At 55.2% G+C, this 27,197-nt stretch overlaps 2 protein-coding genes across 2 annotated transcripts; both read right to left on the reverse strand.

The window, feature by feature from the left end:
* Positions 1–5,942: 5,942 nt before the first annotated feature.
* On the reverse strand, positions 5,943–11,069 carry LOC138113326 (maestro heat-like repeat-containing protein family member 7). Its single transcript, XM_069021482.1, has 15 exons — positions 10,949–11,069; positions 10,635–10,698; positions 10,372–10,522; positions 10,041–10,189; positions 9,575–9,722; positions 9,142–9,329; positions 8,915–9,052; positions 8,523–8,637; positions 8,242–8,379; positions 7,857–8,033; positions 7,568–7,723; positions 7,307–7,408; positions 6,833–6,935; positions 6,512–6,568; positions 5,943–6,223 (listed from the first exon to the last, which is right to left on the reverse strand). Exons 1-15 carry the CDS (start codon positions 11,067–11,069, stop codon positions 6,024–6,026), a joined length of 2,007 nt encoding a protein of 668 aa, XP_068877583.1. The 3' UTR covers positions 5,943–6,023.
* An 8,598-nt stretch (positions 11,070–19,667) lies between these two features.
* On the reverse strand, positions 19,668–24,831 carry LOC138113327 (maestro heat-like repeat-containing protein family member 7). The gene is made up of 15 exons (XM_069021483.1): positions 24,711–24,831; positions 24,397–24,460; positions 24,134–24,284; positions 23,803–23,951; positions 23,337–23,484; positions 22,904–23,091; positions 22,677–22,814; positions 22,285–22,399; positions 22,004–22,141; positions 21,619–21,795; positions 21,330–21,485; positions 21,069–21,170; positions 20,595–20,697; positions 20,274–20,330; positions 19,668–19,985 (listed from the first exon to the last, which is right to left on the reverse strand). Exons 1-15 carry the CDS (start codon positions 24,829–24,831, stop codon positions 19,786–19,788), a joined length of 2,007 nt encoding a protein of 668 aa, XP_068877584.1. The 3' UTR covers positions 19,668–19,785.
* Positions 24,832–27,197: the final 2,366 nt, after the last annotated feature.

Raw genomic sequence — 27,197 nt, forward strand, 5'->3', positions numbered from 1 at the left:
GCTTCCCTTAGTTAGGGAGGTGTCAAGACACCATTTTTCTCTGACCAAATCCTCATATATTTTGACTCTGAGCCCCGTCCCGGCTTTGTGACAGCAAAAAGAACAGGGGCCTGATATAGCCTGTGTAACATATTCCTGACCAGTTTGGAGGCAACCGTCGGTAAGCATGTTGGCCACCAATCCAATGATGACCTTCCTTCCCACTTTTCGTCATCAACTGTTGGGTCAAAATATAACTTGTTCCCTGGACCTAACGGACCTCCAAAAATAGTTGCTTCACCATAAGAGTCACAATATTTGCATTTCCAAATTCCCGAGTGGGGTTTCCATCTGTAGTCACACCCCTGCTCTGTTTTGTTAGAGTCGGACCAGAACTCCTTGAAAAGGGTTCGAGTTCCATTCTGATGTTGCCACTTGCACTGATAATCATGGACAACATGTGTTTTACTTGTGAAATTGTCTCGGGGGCAACTTAAAAATAGGTGGTCAAAGAACAGATTCCTCCCCACGGCTTTACAGCCTTCGAAATCCCTTTGGTAACTGTGGTAGGGACACCTTACCCAACTACCACTGGTGAGCTTAACATGTGTTTGATTCTATCTACCTTGGTATTTGGAACAATCATAAGGAGGGCAATCCTAGAGGTCCAACAATCAAAACCCAAAGTCCTTTCACAAACACTTTCTCCCACTCGAACCCCATGTCCTTATGTCCGATTGAGGTCCAGAAGCCTGTTCCTCTGTGTACATGGCTTCGTTCACTGACACACCACTTAGGTGATAATGGTTGGGCTATCTGTCACGGCCCAATCTTTGGCTCTGCCTGGGCTCCTGCAGACCCAGGAGTTGCTGAGATTAAAGGTGGTTGCCACTGTTTCCCCTAAGGATACAAATCTATTTTCCCAGGTCACAATTTGATCCCAATGATAACACAAAATTAAAAATACCAACAGTAGTCTCATTGTTTTAGTCCTTTCTGTCCTCCACAAAGGTTGGTTCCTCAGCCCAGGCACCGTGGATAGTATCCTTTTCTGAAGGGGCTGTTGCGGTAAACAGGCAGGTTCAGGCATGCAGGGTCTGCAAGATAAAATCCTGTACCATCTAGTTATTCTTGCAAATAACATTTTGTTGTGGGGACATATTCCCTTCTTTTTTTGCCCGGGTCTTGTGATCAGAATGGCGTTGTCCTTTCCTACTGCTATTACCTCAGCCGGTTCAGGAGGGCCATTAGGCCCTTGGACCCGTATTTTAATTCCATCATTCAAGCTGGTAGATCCAAACCCTCTGTCTCCACGAATGGTGGTGACTTGAGGTGGATCCCCTTTTTTCACAATTTTCCTGTCTCCAATTGTCCTTTTACAGTGTTTCCAGATCCTGATGACTATGCCCGTTGACAGGGGTGCTTTAAAGAACACAGACACCAAGAGAAAGAATGGTCCTATTTACTATGAACAGTAAGGAGACACAACAGTAAAATGATACATTTTATAGAACAGTAAGTTTACTACGTGCTTGGCTTTAGTGACAAGCAAAAACAAGCAAGGTAATGCACCTAAGTATTACTATACGAGAGAAAGGAGAGAGAGTTAGAAAGATGCATCACCAATTGCCTAAATACTTTACCATCACCCAGAGTCCACAGTCGCTGGGGAGCCCTGTTTCGCAGCAAGGATCTGGAGAACCCTTCCCAGCAATTGGGAAAATCCTACACGCTGCATCCACCCGTAGGTGAGATTTCAGGTTTGCCCAAAACGGCGTCCGGCTTTTAAAGGCACAACTCAGCAAGTCAAAGTGACTTGACTACATTTTTAGCACAGAAGCACCTGGATCTGATGGCAGACTTCACAACCAGCCAGGGCCACAACTTGGCCAGAACTCAGACCTGGGCAGGGAGGGTTTTCCCCTCCAATACCCTACAAACAACCCTCTAGTCATGTCAGTTGGGAAAGTTTCTTAAAAGGATACATTTCTCGCTCATAACTACACAAGGTTACGTGAAAGTTTCTAAAGCAGCCTCTTTGGTGTTAAACACCTAGCATTAAGAGTCCTTCTCATCTCTTTTTAGCTAAATAATACGGATGGTGTTAGTTACAGAGTGCCCAGCATCCGTCTTGTAACTCAACTCTGGCAGAACAAGGTGACTGACTGCCTGGGGGCTGCTTATGGCCTCTGACACCCAGTTCCTCAGGGCTTCCCACCACCCCAGCCCCTCAGGGGCCTCCTGTTCCCTCGTAGCCTCCAGCCACCCACTCCCTCACACATCCCCTCGTGCCTTCCTGTGGCTGTTGCCGAGGTGGACATAAAAGCCACACCAGTCGTAATCCATAGTCGAGAAAGGTAGAAAGATTTTTTATTTTCTCTACTGCTGTCCTTACACCTCTTCACAGTGGCTGTGGCCTAATTTAAGATTGGCTGCTTAGCAAACAATGACAAGGCTGCCTAACAAACAATGACCATTCAGGCAGTAAACAATCAGCTATACAAGCAAAAGTATCGTTGCTTCATATTGTCCACAAGGTCTTCCTTGTACACTCTCAGTGTCCCACAAGAAGAACATCCTCCCCTCATGTCCAGGACCATCTTCTCTTATTAATTATCTTCTTGGCCTTCTCTGTGGGTTTTTCTAAAGCTGCAAAATTTCACTGTAATATTCTCATGGGTAAACTCGGACTGGTTTCAGGTCTGACTCTGTGAGATTGTCAGTCCAGCTGTCAATCTCCTCAGGTCCCCCTTTTTTGAATTACAAAGGCAGCGCTTATGCACTTTTGCAGGGCCCTTTGCAAAAAAAGACAATAAACACGGCACACTGAGCAGGATGCAAAAAAATAACCCATAGGATCAGGCATCTGGTTTTGAGCCGATTTTTGACCCATCCTGCAATTTGCCAATTGCCAAACTACCTATTGAGCCAATCAGATTCTGATTCTTCCCGCAATTTTGACACGCTTGTTTGTAATTCCTTAATGTGGGCATGAATAGATTTTGAATGATCAGACAAATTCATACAACACATTCCATCGAAATCCTCACATCCATGTCCATGGTGCTAGTAACAAAAAATCAATGGCAGCTCTATTTTGCAGTGTAGCATGCCTTACTGAACCAACACCTGTTAATAATCCAGCTAAAGCAAGCAAAGTGGCATTAGTCTGCCAAGCTAACCAACATCCTAACTTGTTTAACAGTCCCAGTGCTTTAGCAGATGCTATTTGAGGAGAAAAGAAGGAAACAGCCCATCAAGTATCTGATGGCCAAAATTTGGTGGTGTCATTGCAATCAGGGGCAAATGCATGGATGCTGTGTTTTCCCCTCCATGGTTTATGCTGTTAAATCATGGATGTGTCAGGTGTTAACAGTGAGAGTCGTCCTAAGTTGCAAGGACCTCCCCTGATATGGGATGGAATTGCAGCCCATGCTCGGTCTCCGCAAATAAAAAACACCCCTGGGGGCAAAGCTAGAGGAACAGTAGTAGAGTGTGAAATATGTGGTGAACTATAATTGCACCAGGCACTTTCATTTGCAGATATGGGTTGGTTAGGAGAAACATCCCATACTTTGGACTGATCAGACCCAGAATAATTAAACTTAACACAAAAAGTCCGTTTTCACAGATCCTAAAAGCTCTATTTCTTGTGGCTCAAGAGTTGCAGGGGCAAGGTACAAAACCCACTGATCCCAAGCATCAGCCTGATTGTGTGATTGTAAAAGCTTGCAAACTGTCCTAGGCTTTGGCCGGTCCTCTACTGGCAAGCCAACAAGGCAGGTAGAAAAAGGACTGTCAGGAGCAGCAGTGGCTAAGCACGGAGTATCTTGCCCTGTCACATTGGCCAGGGTAACCCACACGTTGGTTCTTGGCTGACTGACAGGCCAAGCAGAAACAGCAGGCACTAAGCTCAGCAAAACTGACAAGGACCATACTGGCACCTGCATTTTTCTGTTATTCGTTGACATTTGCACTCCAGTGCATCCCAGTGCAAGCCAACACCCCTGGATCGCAGGGATATACAGTGCAATAGAGTCCTCCTTGGTCACCGGTGCTCGATGCTCTCTCTGGTCGGAGGTAGCCCGAACCACGCTGCCAAGGTCATCAGCCTGTGTTGCTGTTACCCTCAGCATCTGGCCGAACAGGCAGTGGGATATTCTGCTGCAAATCGGGACACACACACCTTGCTGGCACCCACCGTGCTCCAGTACCTGTGGAAACACAAGCGTATCCACGCCCCCACATGACAAGGTCCCAGGGGCCTTCCCACTGGCTGGTAAGCAAATTCCTTACCCATACTTTAGCTCGAGGCAAATGTATTTCACTGGTGGACTGCAAGGAATAAAAATGATTTAAAATGGAGGGATTGTTTGAATCAGACGGTATTGCCAAGTGATTTATGGTATTTACAGCTTTCAAAAGTTGGGACTGTGGGGTTTCCCCTTCCATTCTCCCTTTTTGTTTTCCTAAAACAGTTTTAAGTGTGTGATGAGCACATTCAACAACAGCTTGACCAGTGGGAGAAGGAGGAATACCAAATTTGTGAGAGATGCCCCACAAACGTAAGAAATTCCTAACTTTCTGAGAGGCGTAGGCCGGCCCATTGTCAGTTTTCACACAGGCAGGGACGCCTAAAGCACCAAAGGCTTCCTGCCAGGGCAAAATTACATCACGGGCCTTTTCTCCAGCATGAGCAGAAGCCCATAGAACAGAGGAAAAGGTGTCAATGGATACATGTACATATTTAAAATGACCAGATTCTGAAATGTGTGTAACATCAGTCTGACAAAGCTGTAGGGCCAAAAGACCACAGGTTCACACCTGAAACCAGTCCGAGTTTACCCATGAGAATATTACAGTGAAATTTTGCAGCTTTAGAAAAACCCACAGAGAAGGCCAAGAAGATAATTAATAAGAGAAGATGTCCTGGACATGAGGGGAGGATGTTCTTCTTGTGGGACACTGAGAGTGTACAAGGAAGAACTTGTGGATAATATGTAGCAACGATACTTTTGCTTGTATAGCTGATTGTTTACTGCCTGAATGGTCATTGTTTGTTAGGCAGCCTTGTCATTGTTTGCTAAGCAGCCAATCTTAAATTAGGCCACAGCCACTGTGAAGAGGTGTAAGGACAGCAGTAGAGAAAATAAAAAATCTTTCTACCTTTCTCGACTATGGATTACGACTGGTGTGGCTTTTATGTCCGCCTCGGCAACAGCCACATGTGGTGACCCCGAGACGTGATTCAAAGAGCCTGCCTGGAGAGCAGAAAGCCTGCGTGGAGAGCAGGGGCCGTGGATTCAACGGGAAGGAGAGTAGCAAAGAGAGCTACCAAGATCTAGATCGGACTGCAACCTTTTAAAGGTGAGCCCGTTGATAACAAAATGGGAGCAGATGCATCCCAAGAGGATGACTAGTGTGGCTTTTATGTTTGCCTCAACAACAGCGACACCTTCCCACTGCCTTGTCCCTTCAGGGCCTCCGCAGCACCTCATCCCTTCACGGCCTCCCACCGCCCCGTCCCTTCAGGGTCTCCCCCAGCCCAGCCAACCTGCCCGGCAGCGGCACAGCCCCGACAGAGCTCCAGAGGAGCTGGGTCAAGAGGCACCTCGGAGCCCTCAGCAATCCAGCCAGCAACACGCAAGCAGGAGGACACAGATGGTGGTTCCTGCCTGGGACAGGGCTTGTGGCCATCTCCAGGCACCAGTCCCACAGGGATCCCCGCAGCTCCAGCCCCTGCCCACCCGCTCTGTCGGCAGCGTTAAGGCTCCAGCACAACCACCAAAGGCCAAGGGGCTTTTCTGGCCATTTTCCCTTCCATGCTGCAGGCCTGGGCAACTTGCTGAGCACAAGCAGCTTTTTTCCCTCTTCCCCTACGTCCTGCGGACACCGGGCACCAAAAGAAAGCTCCTGGGAGTCTGTGTATTGTAACACATTCTATATTTACATGCTAAGGAAAACGAAAAGAAGAAAAGAACAATCTTCAAGAAAAGAAAAATCCCTGAAGGCTCAGGTGGCCCCGCCAGACAGAACCTCCCAGATCAGCTCTCCGCAGAGCTCCAGCAGTGCAGCCAGCCACAGCCCCACAGACGAGGCCGTGTCTTGCATGCCCTGCGGAGTCGATCTCGGAGCTTCGGGAAGATGGAGTACGGAGCGCTCTTTGCTGCTCTGAGGACGTACAATGTTTGAGCTGCCAGCCTTGAGACAGCAGGGCTGATGTCATCTGTCATGTCTTCAAGGGCTGGAAGAGAGAGGAACAGAGCCACGGTCAGAGCCCAGATCTGTGGGGACACGAGGAAGTGCCCCTGGCCAGGGCCATCCCACCCACTCTTGCCATGGCCAGGAGGGAGCAGGAGCCAACGGGAACAGCCGGAAGGTGCTGGCCACCGATCCCCACATGTCCCTGAAACCTCTCTGTGCTCTGCCCACGCCGCCCCTCGTCCGCACAGGGAGCAGAGCCCTCCGCAGCCGGGCAGGGATTGCAGCTCCCCCCGCCAGCCCCCGCTGACAGCCCGCTGCCCTCACTCACCCTCACAGATGAGCTGGAGCTCTTCCTTCTGCCGCCTCAGGTGCCGCCCGGCGATCCCTGGGAACACAGAGCCTGTCACGGCCCCAAGCAGCACAACTGCCCCACACGGGCGCTGCCAGCCCTGTGGCCACACGCCCTCCTCCCCGGCGGGGCTCAGCCCGGGCCCCTGCCGCATCCTGACGCCCGAGGGCACGGCTGCGGGAGGGCGGCAGCACCCACGGCCCCGGGCCCGGCTCCCGCTGCAGCCGGGGCAGCAGCCGGGCTGGGGCCGAGCTGCGGCGGGGCGGGGAGGCAGGGAGGGGCCCCGGCCTCGGGGCTCACCAATGAACCTGACGGCCGCCTCTCGTAGGGCCGTCTGTGGGCTCCGCAGGTACGGCAGGGCCCGGCGCAGGTGCTCGGCCGCTCGGCTCCTGTCCTCTGCCAGCTGCAGAGAGGGCACGGAGGGAAGGCTTGGCGCGGGCTCTGCCCCTCGGCCGGGCGCTCCCTGCGCCCAGCACTGGCTTCCCCTGCCCGCACAGCCCCGAGGCCCGGCCGGCCGCCCCTTTGGAGGGGGCAGAGGGCCGGGTGCTGCCGGGGGAGCCGCAGTTTTACCCCGCCCCACAGCCCAGCTGGGTCGGCGCTCCATGGGCACCCACCCGGCTCGGGGCCAGAGAAGCCTGGGGAAGAGCTCCTGGGGAAGGGAGCAGCGTGTGGGGCGCAGGCTGGAGCCCCTGGGTGCAGCACTGGGCAGGGCCACAGCTGCCAGCCCCACACACGGGGCCCCGGGGGCTTCTCCAGGCTGCGGCTGGGGCTTACCAGGCCCTCGCCAAACCTCCATGTCTGATCCAGCTGCAGCATCTGTTCAAGATCCCTCCTCTTCAGGAATCTGGCAGCACAAAGCAGCGTTTCCCGAGAAACCTGGAGAGCAGCAGAGAGCCAGAGGTGGCACCAGAGCCCAGGGCACAGGACCAGCATCCCTGTGCCAAGGCCAGGGGGAAGCTGCAGTCCACGAGGCGCCAGAGCAGGAGGCAGCCGAGCCTGCTCCCAGGCTGCCACCAGCAGCCCATGAGCCCTTACCTCTGCCACGTGCTGGCTCTCATCATGGCAGTGGAAAGAGAGTGGGAGCAGGCTCTGGCGCACGTGTGACTTGAGGGCCTTTTTTCTCTTTCGCATTATTAAATCCATCACTTCTCGGAAGACATACATGGAGCACATCTGCACCTGGCTATCATCCTGTATAAAAGGAAGAAGCAAGGGCCTCAGCATCGGCTGCTCCAGGCCCACCTGGGCACAGGCCTGAAAATCCACAGGGCACAAAGTGTCCGGACAGCACCCAGTGGCCGTGGCTGGGGGCACAGAGCCTTACGTTGTCAAAGAGTGGCACAAGAGGCTCAGCCAACTGCAGGGCGACGCGGCCGGGTAGCGGGTGGGCATTAGCCAAGAACAAACGGCTGAGTACAATGATGCTCATCCTAACCACACCGCTATCATTTTTCCGCACGAACTCCACGAGGCTTTCAGTCAGGCTCCACATTTTTTCAGCCTGCATGGAACACAAGTCTGGGCAACCCCACCCTGCTGCCGCCGGGCCCAGATGCCAAAGGCCTGTCCCGAAACACGCGGTCAGCTGAGGTGGGAGGGAGGAGAGCTGGGAGCAGCTGCCTCAGCTGCTGAAGCCCAGCCAAGCCCAAGGGGCTGCGTTCCCCAGCCCCATGCTGCCAGTGGATCTTCAGCCACTGCTCCCTTCTCACCAGCGAGGGATCATTGCTGAGCACCATGAGGCCACTGAGCGCCAGGCGACGCCTCTCCCTGCACTCGCTCCGCAGGTTCTTTAACATGATCTCCAGGATGCTGTCACCGCATTTACTCAAGTCCAGACACTCCAGGACCTGAAAGGCACAGGGCAGTGACAGGGGACCCGGGTGGCAGGAGCCCAGAAGTGCACAGGGCTTGGCCCAAGCAGCAGCATCGGGCACGGGCACTGTCCCAGGCGGCTGCAGCTGCAAGAGGCAGCGCTGGCCATCAGGCTCACCTCAACGAAGAAGGCCAGCGTGAGCAGATACCAGCGTGACCGCCTCCTCCTGAGCAGCCCGAGCAGGTGCAAGGCGATGCGGGAACACAAGTGGGGCAAGCCACTGCGCATCTCCCTGGCAGGGGGAAAAAGGCACCAAGACCCTGAGCTGGACGGGCAGACCTCTCCCAGGACTGACTCACAGAGGTCTGATCTCTCCCCAGCACCCTGCGAGGGGACGTGGGCCCTTTGGGAGGCGGCCGCTCCTGGGCACCCTCCTCTCCCAGCCTTTTGCAGTCTGCTCGGCCATCCCTCGGTGACAAGGCCCCCTCGCCCACAACCACGGGGACTGTGTGGGGCACGCCGGGCACAGGGCACAAATGCCAGGGGCGGCGGGGAGGAGGGCGTCTCACCTGGCCAGCAGACCCACTGCATAGTGCTGTGTGTCAGGACAGAGCAGTGTGTCCCAGCCATGCTGGCGCTCCATGGCCACCACCACATCCTCATACTCCAGCCGACGGAGCAGGGCCTCCAGGGTCTGCACTACAAACCTGTGTGCAGAGCAAAGCCCAGGTCAGGCTGAGAGCACTGGCTCCTGCTCTGGGGACATGGGAGGGACAGGATGACTGGGATGGAGCACCTGTTGGGATTGGTGGGAAGGCGGTGTTCCTTCCGGCATGCTCTCCAGAAAGTATTAACCTTCTGTGGCATCTGTTCTGTGCTGAAGAACACTTGGAAGAGCAGATGCACAAAGAGACGAGGGAAATACAACATCGCTTCTTGTGGCCAGCAGGGCCCCTGGAGGATCTTCCACATCACCAGAGTTGCCTGCAAAGGACAAATCCCCCTGAGACAGCACTCAGTGCCCAGGTGTCCCTGTGTCAGGGCCAGAGCATGGAAGGGAGAGGCCAGGGGAGATGCAGGGGGAGCACCGGGCCTGGTGCCTCTGAACCTGCCCCTAGCCCAGGTTTCAGCCCAGCGCCCGAGGCAGGGAGATGCAGGGTGGGAAGAGGATGGAGAGCTGCTGGAGAGGCGACCTGGAGGGTGAGCAAAGGCCAGTTCCAGAAACTCACAGCCAGGGCAAAGACATCCGTGTTGTCCCCATCGGAGGTGTGTGTGATGTGCTCTGGCCAGTTGCTCAGCACTTCGAGGAGTATCAGCACCACCAGCCTCGCAGTCCTTCTCGAGGACAAGATCGTGCTCCACATGGTTGTAGCAGCTCTGTGGGGTCAGAGCTTTTTGTAAGGGGGGTGTCCGCCACAGCACCGTGGCCTGGGCAGCTGCAGGGACCTGAGCTGGCTGTCAGCCCTGCCTCTGCCCACGGCCCCTCACTGGCAGCACGCAGGCAGCCCAGCCCTGTGGGGACAGGCCCCTGAGGGGCAGGGAGGGAGCATGGCAGCAGGCTCAGGGGCTGACATGCCAGGGCTGGGAAATGGAGGAGCCACAGGGCCCTTGAAGTCTCTGTCAGACACCTGGGACAGGCTCCACAGGGTGATGGGCTGGTGAGTCCTGAGCCCTCTGTGCACATGGGCCCCATACCTGTCACATGAAGGAGCCACACGCAGGAGAGTGATCACCACATCAGTGGGTTGTGCCTCTGTCAGCTCCAGAAGGGTATTGTCCAGCTTGTGCTCGCCAGACTCATTGGCCATGAGCCAGCGGTGGATGTACCTCACCATGGCGGGCACCTGGAGAAGGCACGGGGAGAGTTGGAAGCTGCCAGAGGGAGTAATGTCCCCAGCTTCTCCAGAGAGCTGCTTCCCTTCCCACCACACTGGGATGGCCTCAAAGGCTTAAAGTGACCAGCAGGCGTGGCTTGGGAGGCCATGCAGTTCCTGGGAGGATCGAACCCTGGCCACAGGCTGCTTACTTGCTCTGGACAGGGGACACCCTTATTCACAAGCAAATCCAGCATGGAGGTGCTGGCGTCAGTGTTGGAGATGTCCCCGTTTTCCACGGACCCAGTGCCCATGACGCTGGTCTCTTCCTGCCAAATGCACTTGATGAATTTGCAAATCATCAGCAGGAGAACGAAGGGCAGGAAGAGAGGGACGTTCCATGGAGAGCTCCAACGCGCTGCTCGGCTGAGCAGCGACAGCAGGCCCAGCCCAGGTGGGGATGGCTGCAGGTACCTGCGCTGCTCTGCTGAAGCGGCCACGGGCGGGGTCCTGCTCTTGTGTCTGGTCCGTGGCTGCATCTGGCAAAGAGCGAGCGCGGCCAGAGCTGAGGGGCTGCGGGAGAGGCCGGAGAACACAGCCCAGCCCTGCGCTCCCCAGGCAGGGACAGCCCCGGGATGCCAAGGGGATGGAGCACGGCTGCCGGGGGGGCAGCCCTGGACCCTGTTCCGTCCTGGCCCTGGGCATGTCCCCAGGGAATGGGATGGGCTGGGATGGGATGTGGTCAACCTGGCTGCAGGCACCAGCCCTGGGCCCAGCTCTGCCACTCACCATCCTGCAGCAGCTGGAACTGTTCCACTAGTCCAGACTCTTGAGCTGGGACAGCTCCAGGGCCTTCTTCCTCCTCCTTCACCCAGGCCAGCTTGGGCACCCTCAGGGGTCTCTGCTCCATGTCACAGACTGGATTCATGTCTACTTGCAGGACAGATGACTTGGAAAAGCTTCGAGTCAGCAAGTCCTGCAGTCGTGCCTTGAAGGCACCTGCGACAGAGAAGCCTCAGAAAGGCTACAGGACTGCAAGTCCTGCTCTCTGGTCTCGAGGGCTCCTGACACAATGACAGGAGACTCCTCGTCAAGGATTCAGGTCACCAAATCCCACGGTCTGGCCTCAAGGGCACCAGCCGCAGGGATGGGAGATGCCTCAGGAAAGCTCCGAGTCACCAAGTCCCGCAGTCCGGCCGCGAGGCCAGATGCAGGACTAACGCCTCGGAACAGCTGCGGGTCAGCAGCGAACGAGCTGGCTGTGCGGGGACTCCTCACAGCACCACTCACGCCCGTCCTGCCCCGTCGCGTGCACCGAGCACTGTGGCGTGGCCGCGTCGCCGCCAGCACCTATGTCAGCACGTGTCACAAAGGGCCCTGGGACACCCTGTCCTGTTGCATTCCATGGTGACCATTCCACACTGTGTCACAAAGGGCCCTTGGACACACTGGCACCCGCCCCTGGGACCACCCCCAGCCCACCCAAAGTGCCCCGGGTTGGAAGGAATCCCTTGGCCCGAGTGGCTGAGACAGCCTGGGACACACCAAGATCAGCCGAGTCCACAGGGCAGGACTCTCTCTGCTGCCTGGCCCACACACCCCAGCTCTGGGCTGGCCCTGGGCCAGGGCAGCTTCCAGCAAGCAAGAGACAAATGCATCCTGCCGAGAGTTGAAACACACCAGATAGGGAAGATGTGAAAAGTACACGCGTAAAGGCCTTTTAATTCACAGCTCTCAAAGAGAGCTTTGGGGCTCGCAGCTGGACAGAGATGATCTCGCTCAGACCTCTGCTGAAAGGGGGGTAACACACTCTGCTGCAGGTGCTTGGGTTGGTCTCCGCAGGCCCAGGCCGATGCCAAACCGTCTCTTCACAGCCTTCTCCCTTCCCAAGTGCAACGGGCCTCAAGGACTGGAAGGAGCACAGGGAGCCCAAGGGAGACAGTTGCACCCACTTCACTGGGGGCACCTGGGCAAGCACTTTCCTTGAGAAGCAAGGCCCTCTCCTCCAAAGGGATTTCCCCCAAATCTGTCCATGTCCTGGGGAACAGCAACACACACTTAGGAAACCCTGGCAAGGCTGAATTACTTCCGGTCCTTTCAGAACAGGCCCTCCGGCTCGCTCTCATCTTCCCCCAGGTGTGGTCCCACGTGTCGGTTCAGGCGCGCAGCCCCGGGCCCCTACAAACACAAGCTGCCCGCTGCCTCTGCACCTGCCTCAACTCCTGCCTGCGGTCACAGCAGCAAAACCAGGCTGTTCCCAGCCAGAGAGCAGAGCCCTGTTCCCGCAGGAGGCTCTTGTGAGCGCCTTCCAGGACTCTCCGCTGTGCACGGAGCACTTCTCATGCCCACTCTGAACACTCTTTGGACAACAGAGCACAAGCCGGCTGGCTCTGGGGTCAGCAGACCCCAAACACAGGCGCAGGAAGAAGCAGCGGCTGTTTTGCAGCCATGCCCAAGAGAGATGCGAAGGGTCCCCTCCCTCTGCTCTCGCTTGGTTGGGTTTCTGACTGGCTCTGAGGCAGGGGCTGCGATTCCTCCCGTGTGGGGACCAGAACCGCACCCAGGATCCAGGCACTGCCTGACAGCGCTCCAGACGCTGCGATGGTCGCGCCTCTGAGTCTCGGCCACTCTGCTGCTGCTGCTGCTTCATGTGCTTTTAGGCACAGCCAAAGCTCACTGTTAAGCCACGATGGTCTCTGGTTGTGCCCTCTTCCTGTCCCTGTGGAGATAACTATACGCGTTGAGGTGAAAGTTTCTAAAGCAGCCCATTTGGCGTTAAACACCTGGCATTAAGAGTCCTTGTCATCTCTTTGTAGCTTAATAATACTGATGGTGTTAGCCACGTAATGCCCAGGGTTTGACTTGTAGGCCAGCCCTGGTGAGGCCTGCTGCTCAGGCCTCAGCACATCAGTTGATCATCAGACTTAGAAGTTGTCAGACTGCCCCAACAACTGTTGCATATATGGTTAGTCCATCTTGAGGCAGAACTGCAAGCTGCATTCCCTGTATTGTGTGCTTGATTAAGCACACAATACAAGGAATGAAACAAGGAAGAAACAAAAAGGTAGCCGCTGCACAAAGGGAAAGGAGAAGGGCCCGTTTGAGCCACAGACTCCCTGGCGGCCACAAAAATATATCAGGTTCCCAACATTCCCATGTCTGCATTGGTACATGGGCTAATTTTCTTATCTCCCTAGTCACCTGTTTTCCTGCTTTTTGATTGTCATCAATTTGTAAGCAACAGCTGGATTGATTTTATTTCCTGCAAACTCCTCCTTCTGCCAGTAGTCTAAAACCATGCGATGCTGGAAAATCGCATTCTGCCGTCGTGTGGATTGGTCATCCACGAGGTCAAGGGTTGCAGCCATCTGGTTAGTTATTGTCTCCAAGATGGCTTGCAGTCATATTATCCACTTCAAATTACAGATAGGTTCTCTGGCCCGTGATACCAATTCACTAGGGTTCCATGTAGCCGGTCCATAATGTTGTATAATTCTCTCAGGTGGCCACTCATCATCTCCCCATCTTTGGGAGCTTCCCTTAGTTAGGGAGGTGTCAAGACACCATTTTTCTCTGACCAAATCCTCATATATTTTGACTCTGAGCCCCGTCCCGGCTTTGTGACAGCAAAAAGAACAGGGGCCTGATATAGCCTGTGTAACATATTCCTGACCAGTGTGGAGGCAACCTTCGGTAAGCATGTTGGCCACCAATCCAATGATGACCTTCCAAGGGCCATGTTTCGGTAGCAAAAGGGCCTTCCCGACTTTTTGTCATCAACTGTTGGGTCAAAATATAACTTGTTCCCTGGACCTAACGGACCTCCAAAAATAGTTGCTTCACCATAAGAGTCACAATATTTGCATTTCCAAATTCCCGGGTGGGGTTTCCATCTGTAGTCACACCCCTGCTCTGTTTTGTTAGAGTCGGACCAGAACTCCTTGAAAAGGGTTCGAGTTCCATTCTGATGTTGCCACTTGCACTGATAATCATGGACAACATGTGTTTTACTTGTGAAATTGTCTCGGGGGCAACTTAAAAATAGGTGGTCAAAGAACAGATTCCTCCCCACGGCTTTACAGCCTTCGAAATCCCTTTGGTAACTGTGGTAGGGACACCTTACCCAACTACCACTGGTGAGCTTAACATGTGTTTGATTCTATCTACCTTGGTATTTGGAACAATCATAAGGAGGGCAATCCTAGTGGTCCAACAATCAAAACCCAAAGTCCTTTCACAAACACTTTCTCCCACTCGAACCCCATGTCCTTATGTCCGATTACGGCAGTAGATGCCTTTCCCGGAAAGGCGTAATCGCCAATGATTGAGGTCCAGAAGCCTGTTCCTCTGTGTACATGGCTTCGTTCACTGACACACCACTTAGGTGATAATGGTTGGGCTATCTGTCACGGCCCAATCTTTGGCTCTGCCTGGGCTCCTGCAGACCCAGGAGTTGCTGAGGTTAAAGGTGGTTGCCACTGTTTCCCCTAAGGATACAAATCTATTTTCCCAGGTCACAATTTGATCCCAATGATAACACAAAATTAAAAATACCAACAGTAGTCTCATTGTTTTAGTCCTTTCTGTCCTCCACAAAGGTTGGTTCCTCAGCCCAGGCACCGTGGATAGTATCCTTTTCTGAAGGGGCTGTTGCGGTAAACAGGCAGGTTCAGGCATGCAGGGTCTGCAAGATAAAATCCTGTACCATCTAGTTATTCTTGCAAATAACATTTTGTTGTGGGGACATATTCCCTTCTTTTTTTGCCCGGGTCTTGTGATCAGAATGGCGTTGTCCTTTCCTACTGCTATTACCTCAGCCGGTTCAGGAGGGCCATTAGGCCCTTGGACCCGTATTTTAATTCCATCATTCAAGCTGGTAGATCCAAACCCTCTGTCTCCACGAATGGTGGTGACTTGAGGTGGATCCCCTTTTTTCACAATTTTCCTGTCTCCAATTGTCCTTTTACAGTGTTTCCAGATCCTGATGACTATGCCCGTTGACAGGGGTGCTTTAAAGAACACAGACACCAAGAGAAAGAATGGTCCTATTTACTATGAACAGTAAGGAGACACAACAGTAAAATGATACATTTTATAGAACAGTAAGTTTACTACGTGCTTGGCTTTAGTGACAAGCAAAAACAAGCAAGGTAATGCACCTAAGTATTACTATACGAGAGAAAGGAGAGAGAGTTAGAAAGATGCATCACCAATTGCCTAAATACTTTACCATCACCCAGAGTCCACAGTCGCTGGGGAGCCCTGTTTCGCAGCAAGGATCTGGAGAACCCTTCCCAGCAATTGGGAAAATCCTACACGCTGCATCCACCCGTAGGTGAGATTTCAGGTTTGCCCAAAACGGCGTCCGGCTTTTAAAGGCACAACTCAGCAAGTCAAAGTGACTACATTTTTAGCACAGAAGCACCTGGATCTGATGGCAGACTTCACAACCAGCCAGGGCCACAACTTGGCCAGAACTCAGACCTGGGCAGGGAGGGTTTTCCCCTCCAATACCCTACAAACAACCCTCTAGTCATGTCAGTTGGGAAAGTTTCTTAAAAGGATACATTTCTCACTCATAACTACACAAGGTTACGTGAAAGTTTCTAAAGCAGCCTCTTTGGTGTTAAACACCTAGCATTAAGAGTCCTTCTCATCTCTTTTTAGCTAAATAATACGGATGGTGTTAGTTACAGAGTGCCCAGCATCCGTCTTGTAACTCAACTCTGGCAGAACAAGGTGACTGACTGCCTGGGGGCTGCTTATGGCCTCTGACACCCAGTTCCTCAGGGCTTCCCACCACCCCAGCCCCTCAGGGGCCTCCTGTTCCCTCGTAGCCTCCAGCCACCCACTCCCTCACACATCCCCTCGTGCCTTCCTGTGGCTGTTGCCGAGGTGGACATAAAAGCCACACCAGTCGTAATCCATAGTCGAGAAAGGTAGAAAGATTTTTTATTTTCTCTACTGCTGTCCTTACACCTCTTCACAGTGGCTGTGGCCTAATTTAAGATTGGCTGCTTAGCAAACAATGACAAGGCTGCCTAACAAACAATGACCATTCAGGCAGTAAACAATCAGCTATACAAGCAAAAGTATCGTTGCTTCATATTGTCCACAAGGCCTTCCTTGTACACTCTCAGTGTCCCACAAGAAGAACATCCTCCCCTCATGTCCAGGACCATCTTCTCTTATTAATTATCTTCTTGGCCTTCTCTGTGGGTTTTTCTAAAGCTGCAAAATTTCACTGTAATATTCTCATGGGTAAACTCGGACTGGTTTCAGGTCTGACTCTGTGAGATTGTCAGTCCAGCTGTCAATCTCCTCAGGTCCCCCTTTTTTGAATTACAAAGGCAGCGCTTATGCACTTTTGCAGGGCCCTTTGCAAAAAAAGACAATAAACACGGCACACTGAGCAGGATGCAAAAAAATAACCCATAGGATCAGGCATCTGGTTTTGAGCCGATTTTTGACCCATCCTGCAATTTGCCAATTGCCAAACTACCTATTGAGCCAATCAGATTCTGATTCTTCCCGCAATTTTGACACGCTTGTTTGTAATTCCTTAATGTGGGCATGAATAGATTTTGAATGATCAGACAAATTCATACAACACATTCCATCGAAATCCTCACATCCATGTCCATGGTACTAGTAACAAAAAATCAATGGCAGCTCTATTTTGCAGTGTAGCATGCCTTACTGAACCAACACCTGTTAATAATCCAGCTAAAGCAAGCAAAGTGGCATTAGTCTGCCAAGCTAACCAACATCCTAACTTGTTTAACAGTCCCAGTGCTTTAGCAGATGCTATTTGAGGAGAAAAGAAGGAAACAGCCCATCAAGTATCTGATGGCCAAAATTTGGTGGTGTCATTGCAATCAGGGGCAAATGCATGGATGCTGTGTTTTCCCCTCCATGGTTTATGCTGTTAAATCATGGATGTGTCAGGTGTTAACAGTGAGAGTCGTCCTAAGTTGCAAGGACCTCCCCTGATATGGGATGGAATTGCAGCCCATGCTCGGTCTCCGCAAATAAAAAACACCCCTGGGGGCAAAGCTAGAGGAACAGTAGTAGAGTGTGAAATATGTGGTGAACTATAATTGCACCAGGCACTTTCATTTGCAGATATGGGTTGGTTAGGAGAAACATCCCATACTTTGGACTGATCAGACCCAGAATAATTAAACTTAACACAAAAAGTCCGTTTTCACAGATCCTAAAAGCTCTATTTCTTGTGGCTCAAGAGTTGCAGGGGCAAGGTACAAAACCCACTGATCCCAAGCATCAGCCTGATTGTGTGATTGTAAAAGCTTGCAAACTGTCCTAGGCTTTGGCCGGTCCTCTACTGGCAAGCCAACAAGGCAGGTAGAAAAAGGACTGTCAGGAGCAGCAGTGGCTAAGCACGGAGTATCTTGCCCTGTCACATTGGCCAGGGTAACCCACACGTTGGTTCTTGGCTGACTGACAGGCCAAGCAGAAACAGCAGGCACTAAGCTCAGCAAAACTGACAAGGACCATACTGGCACCTGCATTTTTCTGTTATTCGTTGACATTTGCACTCCAGTGCATCCCAGTGCAAGCCAACACCCCTGGATCGCAGGGATATACAGTGCAATAGAGTCCTCCTTGGTCACCGGTGCTCGATGCTCTCTCTGGTCGGAGGTAGCCCGAACCACGCTGCCAAGGTCATCAGCCTGTGTTGCTGTTACCCTCAGCATCTGGCCGAACAGGCAGTGGGATATTCTGCTGCAAATCGGGACACACACACCTTGCTGGCACCCACCGTGCTCCAGTACCTGTGGAAACACAAGCAAATCCATGCCCCCACATGACAAGGTCCCAGGGGCCTTCCCACTGGCTGGTAAGCAAATTCCTTACCCATACTTTAGCTCGAGGCAAATGTATTTCACTGGTGGACTGCAAGGAATAAAAATGATTTAAAATGGAGGGATTGTTTGAATCAGACGGTATTGCCAAGTGATTTATGGTATTTACAGCTTTCAAAAGTTGGGACTGTGGGGTTTCCCCTTCCATTCTCCCTTTTTGTTTTCCTAAAACAGTTTTAAGTGTGTGATGAGCACATTCAACAACAGCTTGACCAGTGGGAGAAGGAGGAATACCAAATTTGTGAGAGATGCCCCACAAACGTAAGAAATTCCTAACTTTCTGAGAGGCGTAGGCCGGCCCATTGTCAGTTTTCACGCAGGCAGGGACGCCTAAAGCACCAAAGGCTTCCTGCCAGGGCAAAATTACATCACGGGCCTTTTCTCCAGCATGAGCAGAAGCCCATAGAACAGAGGAAAAGGTGTCAATGGATACATGTACATATTTAAAATGACCAGATTCTGAAATGTGTGTAACATCAGTCTGACAAAGCTGTAGGGCCAAAAGACCACAGGTTCACACCTGAAACCAGTCCGAGTTTACCCATGAGAATATTACAGTGAAATTTTGCAGCTTTAGAAAAACCCACAGAGAAGGCCAAGAAGATAATTAATAAGAGAAGATGTCCTGGACATGAGGGGAGGATGTTCTTCTTGTGGGACACTGAGAGTGTACAAGGAAGAACTTGTGGATAATATGTAGCAACGATACTTTTGCTTGTATAGCTGATTGTTTACTGCCTGAATGGTCATTGTTTGTTAGGCAGCCTTGTCATTGTTTGCTAAGCAGCCAATCTTAAATTAGGCCACAGCCACTGTGAAGAGGTGTAAGGACAGCAGTAGAGAAAATAAAAAATCTTTCTACCTTTCTCGACTATGGATTACGACTGGTGTGGCTTTTATGTCCGCCTCGGCAACAGCCACATGTGGTGACCCCGAGACGTGATTCAAAGAGCCTGCCTGGAGAGCAGAAAGCCTGCGTGGAGAGCAGGGGACGTGGATTCAACGGGAAGGAGAGTAGCAAAGAGAGCTACCAAGATCTAGATCGGACTGCAACCTTTTAAAGGTGAGCCCGTTGATAACAAAATGGGAGCAGATGCATCCCAAGAGGATGACTAGTGTGGCTTTTATGTTTGCCTCAACAACAGCGACACCTTCCCACTGCCTTGTCCCTTCAGGGCCTCCGCAGCACCTCATCCCTTCACGGCCTCCCACCGCCCCGTCCCTTCAGGGTCTCCCCCAGCCCAGCCAACCTGCCCGGCAGCGGCACAGCCCCGACAGAGCTCCAGAGGAGCTGGGTCAAGAGGCACCTCGGAGCCCTCAGCAATCCAGCCAGCAACACGCAAGCAGGAGGACACAGATGGTGGTTCCTGCCTGGGACAGGGCTTGTGGCCATCTCCAGGCACCAGTCCCACAGGGATCCCCGCAGCTCCGGCCCCTGCCCACCCGCTCTGTCGGCAGCGTTAAGGCTCCAGCACAACCACCAAAGGCCAAGGGGCTTTTCTGGCCATTTTCCCTTCCATGCTGCAGGCCTGGGCAACTTGCTGAGCACAAGCAGCTTTTTTCCCTCTTCCCCTACGTCCTGCGGACACCGGGCACCAAAAGAAAGCTCCTGGGAGTCTGTGTATTGTAACACATTCTATATTTACATGCTAAGAAAAACGAAAAGAAGAAAAGAACAATCTTCAAGAAAAGAAAAATCCCTGAAGGCTCAGGTGGCCCCGCCAGACAGAACCTCCCAGATCAGCTCTCCGCAGAGCTCCAGCAGTGCAGCCAGCCACAGCCCCACAGACGAGGCCGTGTCTTGCATGCCCTGCGGAGTCGATCTCGGAGCTTCGGGAAGATGGAGTACGGAGCGCTCTTTGCTGCTCTGAGGACGTACAATGTTTGAGCTGCCAGCCTTGAGACAGCAGGGCTGATGTCATCTGTCATGTCTTCAAGGGCTGGAAGAGAGAGGAACAGAGCCACGGTCAGAGCCCAGATCTGTGGGGACACGAGGAAGTGCCCCTGGCCAGGGCCATCCCACCCACTCTTGCCATGGCCAGGAGGGAGCAGGAGCCAACGGGAACAGCCGGAAGGTGCTGGCCACCGATCCCCACATGTCCCTGAAACCTCTCTGTGCTCTGCCCACGCCGCCCCTCGTCCGCACAGGGAGCAGAGCCCTCCGCAGCCGGGCAGGGATTGCAGCTCCCCCCGCCAGCCCCCGCTGACAGCCCGCTGCCCTCACTCACCCTCACAGATGAGCTGGAGCTCTTCCTTCTGCCGCCTCAGGTGCCGCCCGGCGATCCCTGGGAACACAGAGCCTGTCACGGCCCCAAGCAGCACAACTGCCCCACACGGGCGCTGCCAGCCCTGTGGCCACACGCCCTCCTCCCCGGCGGGGCTCAGCCCGGGCCCCTGCCGCATCCTGACGCCCGAGGGCACGGCTGCGGGAGGGCGGCAGCACCCACGGCCCCGGGCCCGGCTCCCGCTGCAGCCGGGGCAGCAGCCGGGCTGGGGCCGAGCTGCGGCGGGGCGGGGAGGCAGGGAGGGGCCCCGGCCTCGGGGCTCACCAATGAACCTGACGGCCGCCTCTCGTAGGGCCGTCTGTGGGCTCCGCAGGTACGGCAGGGCCCGGCGCAGGTGCTCGGCCGCTCGGCTCCTGTCCTCTGCCAGCTGCAGAGAGGGCACGGAGGGAAGGCTTGGCGCGGGCTCTGCCCCTCGGCCGGGCGCTCCCTGCGCCCAGCACTGGCTTCCCCTGCCCGCACAGCCCCGAGGCCCGGCCGGCCGCCCCTTTGGAGGGGGCAGAGGGCCGGGTGCTGCCGGGGGAGCCGCAGTTTTACCCCGCCCCACAGCCCAGCTGGGTCGGCGCTCCATGGGCACCCACCCGGCTCGGGGCCAGAGAAGCCTGGGGAAGAGCTCCTGGGGAAGGGAGCAGCGTGTGTGGCGCAGGCTGGAGCCCCTGGGTGCAGCACTGGGCAGGGCCACAGCTGCCAGCCCCACACACGGGGCCCCGGGGGCTTCTCCAGGCTGCGGCTGGGGCTTACCAGGCCCTCGCCAAACCTCCATGTCTGATCCAGCTGCAGCATCTGTTCAAGATCCCTCCTCTTCAGGAATCTGGCAGCACAAAGCAGCGTTTCCCGAGAAACCTGGAGAGCAGCAGAGAGCCAGAGGTGGCACCAGAGCCCAGGGCACAGGACCAGCATCCCTGTGCCAAGGCCAGGGGGAAGCTGCAGTCCACGAGGCGCCAGAGCAGGAGGCAGCCGAGCCTGCTCCCAGGCTGCCACCAGCAGCCCATGAGCCCTTACCTCTGCCACGCGCTGGCTCTCATCATGGCAGTGAAAAGAGAGTGGGAGCAGGCTCTGGCGCACGTGTGACTTGAGGGCCTTTTTTCTCTTTCGCATTATTAAATCCATCACTTCTCGGAAGACATACATGGAGCACATCTGCACCTGGCTATCATCCTGTATAAAAGGAAGAAGCAAGGGCCTCAGCATCGGCTGCTCCAGGCCCACCTGGGCACAGGCCTGAAAATCCACAGGGCACAAAGTGTCCGGACAGCACCCAGTGGCCGTGGCTGGGGGCACAGAGCCTTACGTTGTCAAAGAGTGGCACAAGAGGCTCAGCCAACTGCAGGGCGACGCGGCCGGGTAGCGGGTGGGCATTAGCCAAGAACAAACGGCTGAGTACAATGATGCTCATCCTAACCACACCGCTATCATTTTCCCGCACGAACTCCACGAGGCTTTCAGTCAGGCTCCACATTTTTTCAGCCTGCATGGAACACAAGTCTGGGCAACCCCACCCTGCTGCTGCCGGGCCCAGATGCCAAAGGCCTGTCCCGAAACACGCGGGCAGCTGAGGTGGGAGGGAGGAGAGCTGGGAGCAGCTGCCTCAGCTGCTGAAGCCCAGCCAAGCCCAAGGGGCTGCGTTCCCCAGCCCCATGCTGCCAGTGGATCTTCAGCCACTGCTCCCTTCTCACCAGCGAGGGATCATTGCTGAGCACCATGAGGCCACTGAGCGCCAGGCGACGCCTCTCCCTGCACTCGCTCCGCAGGTTCTTTAACATGATCTCCAGGATGCTGTCACCGCATTTACTCAAGTCCAGACACTCCAGGACCTGAAAGGCACAGGGCAGTGACAGGGGACCCGGGTGGCAGGAGCCCAGAAGTGCACAGGGCTTGGCCCAAGCAGCAGCATCGGGCACGGGCACTGTCCCAGGCGGCTGCAGCTGCAAGAGGCAGCGCTGGCCATCAGGCTCACCTCAACGAAGAAGGCCAGCGTGAGCAGATACCAGCGTGACCGCCTCCTCCTGAGCAGCCCGAGCAGGTGCAAGGCGATGCGGGAACACAAGTGGGGCAAGCCACTGCGCATCTCCCTGGCAGGGGGAAAAAGGCACCAAGACCCTGAGCTGGACGGGCAGACCTCTCCCAGGACTGACTCACAGAGGTCTGATCTTTCCCCAGCACCCTGCGAGGGGACGTGGGCCCTTTGGGAGGCGGCCGCTCCTGGGCACCCTCCTCTCCCAGCCTTTTGCAGTCTGCTCGGCCATCCCTCGGTGACAAGGCCCCCTCGCCCACAACCACGGGGACTGTGTGGGGCACGCCGGGCACAGGGCACAAATGCCAGGGGCGGCGGGGAGGAGGGCGTCTCACCTGGCCAGCAGACCCACTGCATAGTGCTGCGTGTCAGGACAGAGCAGTGTGTCCCAGCCATGCTGGCGCTCCATGGCCACCACCACATCCTCATACTCCAGCCGACGGAGCAGGGCCTCCAGGGTCTGCACTACAAACCTGTGTGCAGAGCAAAGCCCAGGTCAGGCTGAGAGCACTGGCTCCTGCTCTGGGGACATGGGAGGGACAGGATGACTGGGATGGAGCACCTGTTGGGATTGGTGGGAAGGCGGTGTTCCTTCCGGCATGCTCTCCAGAAAGTATTAACTTTCTGTGGCATCTGTTCTGTGCTGAAGAACACTTGGAAGAGCAGATGCACAAAGAGACAAGGGAAATACAACATCGCTTCTTGTGGCCAGCAGGGCCCCTGGAGGATCTTCCACATCACCAGAGTTGCCTGCAAAGGACAAATCCCCCTGAGACAGCACTCAGTGCCCAGGTGTCCCTGTGTCAGGGCCAGAGCATGGAAGGGAGAGGCCAGGGGAGATGCAGGGGGAGCACCGGGCCTGGTGCCTCTGAACCTGCCCCTAGCCCAGGTTTCAGCCCAGCGCCCGAGGCAGGGAGATGCAGGGTGGGAAGAGGATGGAGAGCTGCTGGAGAGGCGACCTGGAGGGTGAGCAAAGGCCAGTTCTAGAAACTCACAGCCAAGGCAAAGACATCCGTGTTGTCCCCATCGGAGGTGTGTGTGATGTGCTCTGGCCAGTTCCTCAGCACTTCGAGGAGTATCAGCACCACCAGCCTCGCAGTCCTTCTCGAGGACAAGATCGTGCTCCACATGGTTGTAGCAGCTCTGTGGGGTCAGAGCTTTTTGTCAGGGGGGTGTCCGCCACAGCACCGTGGCCTGGGCAGCTGCAGGGACCTGAGCTGGCTGTCAGCCCTGCCTCTGCCCACGGCCCCTCACTGGCAGCACGCAGGCAGCCCAGCCCTGTGGGGACAGGCCCCTGAGGGGCAGGGAGGGAGCATGGCAGCAGGCTCAGGGGCTGACATGCCAGGGCTGGGAAATGGAGGAGCCACAGGGCCCTTGAAGTCTCTGTCAGACACCTGGGACAGGCTCCACAGGGTGATGGGCTGGTGAGTCCTGAGCCCTCTGTGCACATGGGCCCCATACCTGTCACATGAAGGAGCCACACGCAGGAGAGTGATCACCACATCAGTGGGTTGTGCCTCTGTCAGCTCCAGAAGGGTATTGTCCAGCTTGTGCTCGCCAGACTCATTGGCCATGAGCCAGCGGTGGATGTACCTCACCATGGCGGGCACCTGGAGAAGGCACGGGGAGAGTTGGAAGCTGCCAGAGGGAGTAATGTCCCCAGCTTCTCCAGAGAGCTGCTTCCCTTCCCACCACACTGGGATGGCCTCAAAGGCTTAAAGTGACCAGCAGGCGTGGCTTGGGAGGCCATGCAGTTCCTGGGAGGATCGAACCCTGGCCACAGGCTGCTTACTTGCTCTGGACAGGGGACACCCTTATTCACAAGCAAATCCAGCATGGAGGTGCTGGCGTCAGTGTTGGAGATGTCCCCGTTTTCCACGGACCCAGTGCCCATGACGCTGGTCTCTTCCTGCCAAATGCACTTGATGAATTTGCAAATCATCAGCAGGAGAACGAAGGGCAGGAAGAGAGGGACGTTCCATGGAGAGCTCCAACGCGCTGCTCGGCTGAGCAGCGACAGCAGGCCCAGCCCAGGTGGGGATGGCTGCAGGTACCTGCGCTGCTCTGCTGAAGCGGCCACGGGCGGGGTCCTGCTCTTGTGTCTGGTCCGTGGCTGCATCTGGCAAAGAGCGAGCGCGGCCAGAGCTGAGGGGCTGCGGGAGAGGCCGGAGAACACAGCCCAGCCCTGCGCTCCCCAGGCAGGGACAGCCCCGGGATGCCAAGGGGATGGAGCACGGCTGCCGGGGGGGCAGCCCTGGACCCTGTTCCGTCCTGGCCCTGGGCATGTCCCCAGGGAATGGGATGGGCTGGGATGGGATGTGGTCAACCTGGCTGCAGGCACCAGCCCTGGGCCCAGCTCTGCCACTCACCATCCTGCAGCAGTTGGAACTGTTCCACTAGTCCAGACTCCTGAGCTGGGACAGCTCCAGGGCCTTCTTCCTCCTCCTTCACCCAGGCCAGCTTGGGCACCCTCAGGGGTCTCTGCTCCATGTCACAGACTGGATTCATGTCTACTTGCAGGACAGATGACTTGGAAAAGCTTCGAGTCAGCAAGTCCTGCAGTCGTGCCTTGAAGGCACCTGCGACAGAGAAGCCTCAGAAAGGCTACAGGACTGCAAGTCCTGCTCTCTGGTCTCGAGGGCTCCTGACACAATGACAGGAGACTCCTCGTCAAGGATTCAGGTCACCAAATCCCACGGTCTGGCCTCAAGGGCACCAGCCGCAGGGATGGGAGATGCCTCAGGAAAGCTCTGAGTCACCAAGTCCCGCAGTCCGGCCGCGAGGCCAGATGCAGGACTAACGCCTCGGAACAGCTGCGGGTCAGCAGCGAACGAGCTGGCTGTGCGGGGACTCCTCACAGCACCACTCACGCCCGTCCTGCCCCGTCGCGTGCACCGAGCACTGTGGCGTGGCCGCGTCGCCGCCAGCACCTATGTCAGCACGTGTCACAAAGGGCCCTGGGACACCCTGTCCTGTTGCATTCCATGGTGACCATTCCACACTGTGTCACAAAGGGCCCTTGGACACACTGGCATCCGCCCCTGGGACCACCCCCAGCCCACCCAAAGTGCCCCGGGTTGGAAGGAATCCCTTGGCCCGAGTGGCTGAGACAGCCTGGGACACACCAAGATCAGCCGAGTCCACAGGGCAGGACTCTCTCTGCTGCCTGGCCCACACACCCCAGCTCTGGGCTGGCCCTGGGCCAGGGCAGCTTCCAGCAAGCAAGAGACAAATGCATCCTGCCGAGAGTTGAAACACACCAGATAGGGAAGATGTGAAAAGTACGCGCGTAAAGGCCTTTTAATTCACAGCTCTCAAAGAGAGCTTTGGGGCTCGCAGCTGGACAGAGAGGATCTCGCTCAGACCTCTGCTGAAAGGGGGGTAACACACTCTGCTGCAGGTGCTTGGGTTGGTCTCCGCAGGCCCAGGCCGATGCCAAACCGTCTCTTCACAGCCTTCTCCCTTCCCAAGTGCAACGGGCCTCAAGGACTGGAAGGAGCACAGGGAGCCCAAGGGAGACAGTTGCACCCACTTCACTGGGGGCACCTGGGCAAGCACTTTCCTTGAGAAGCAAGGCCCTCTCCTCCAGAGGGATTTCCCCAAATCTGTCCATGTCCTGGGGAACAGCAACACACACTTAGGAAACCCTGGCAAGGCTGAATTACTTCCGGTCCTTTCAGAACAGGCTCTCCGGCTCGCTCTCATCTTCCCCCAGGTGTGGTCCCACGTGTCGGTTCAGGCGCGCAGCCCCGGGCCCCTACAAACACAAGCTGCCCGCTGCCTCTGCACCTGCCTCAACTCCTGCCTGCGGTCACAGCAGCAAAACCAGGCTGTTCCCAGCCAGAGGGCAGAGCCCTGTTCCCGCAGGAGGCTCTTGTGAGCGCCTTCCAGGACTCGCCGCTGTGCACGGAGCACTTCTCATGCCCGCTCTGAACACTCTTTGGACAACAGAGCACAAGCCGGCTGGCTCTGGGGTCAGCAGACCCCAAACACAGGCGCAGGAAGAAGCAGCGGCTGTTTTGCAGCCATGCCCAAGAGAGATGCGAAGGGTCCCCTCCCTCTGCTCTCGCTTGGTTGGGTTTCTGACTGGCTCTGAGGCAGGGGCTGCGATTCCTCCCGTGTGGGGACCAGAACCGCACCCAGGATCCAGGCACTGCCTGACAGCGCTCCAGACGCTGCGATGGTCGCGCCTCTGAGTCTCGGCCACTCTGCTGCTGCTGCTGCTTCATGTGCTTTTAGGCACAGCCAAAGCTCACTGTTAAGCCACGATGGTCTCTGGTTGTGCCCTCTTCCTGTCCCTGTGGAGATAACTATACGCGTTGAGGTGAAAGTTTCTAAAGCAGCCCATTTGGCGTTAAACACCTGGCATTAAGAGTCCTTGTCATCTCTTTGTAGCTTAATAATACTGATGGTGTTAGCCACGTAATGCCCAGGGTTTGACTTGTAGGCCAGCCCTGGTGAGGCCTGCTGCTCAGGCCTCAGCACATCAGTTGATCATCAGACTTAGAAGTTGTCAGACTGCCCCAACAACTGTTGCATATATGGTTAGTCCATCTTGAGGCAGAACTGCAAGCTGCATTCCCTGTATTGTGTGCTTGATTAAGCACACAATACAAGGAATGAAACAAGGAAGAAACAAAAAGGTAGCCGCTGCACAAAGGGAAAGGAGAAGGGCCCGTTTGAGCCACAGACTCCCTGGCGGCCACAAAAATATATCAGGTTCCCAACATTCCCATGTCTGCATTGGTACATGGGCTATATTTCTCATCTCCCTAGTCACCTGTTTTCCTGCTTTTTGATTGTCATCAATTTGTAAGCAACAGCTGGATTAATTTTATTTCCTGCAAACTCCTCCT

The sequence above is a fragment of the Aphelocoma coerulescens genome, chromosome 7, assembly GCF_041296385.1.
Source record: "Aphelocoma coerulescens isolate FSJ_1873_10779 chromosome 7, UR_Acoe_1.0, whole genome shotgun sequence".
NCBI lineage: Eukaryota > Metazoa > Chordata > Aves > Passeriformes > Corvidae > Aphelocoma > Aphelocoma coerulescens.

Excerpts from the sequence above, each read along its gene's own strand:
- LOC138113327 (XM_069021483.1), bottom strand. The coding sequence starts at position 24,831 with ATGGAGCAGAGACCCCTGAGGGTGCCCAAGCTGGCCTGGGTGAAGGAG. Across the intron at positions 22,142-22,284 it reads CGCTGGCCTTCTTCGTTGAG|GTCCTGGAGTGTCTGGACTT; the intron begins GTGAGCCTGATG and ends TGTGCCTTTCAG. Across the intron at positions 21,796-22,003 it reads TCAGCAATGATCCCTCGCTG|GCTGAAAAAATGTGGAGCCT; the intron begins GTGAGAAGGGAG and ends TGTTCCATGCAG.
- LOC138113326 (XM_069021482.1), bottom strand. The coding sequence starts at position 11,069 with ATGGAGCAGAGACCCCTGAGGGTGCCCAAGCTGGCCTGGGTGAAGGAG. Across the intron at positions 7,724-7,856 it reads TTGTGCCACTCTTTGACAAC|GATGATAGCCAGGTGCAGAT; the intron begins GTAAGGCTCTGT and ends CCTTTTATACAG. Across the intron at positions 6,224-6,511 it reads GCTCCAGCTCATCTGTGAGG|CCCTTGAAGACATGACAGAT; the intron begins GTGAGTGAGGGC and ends TCTCTCTTCCAG.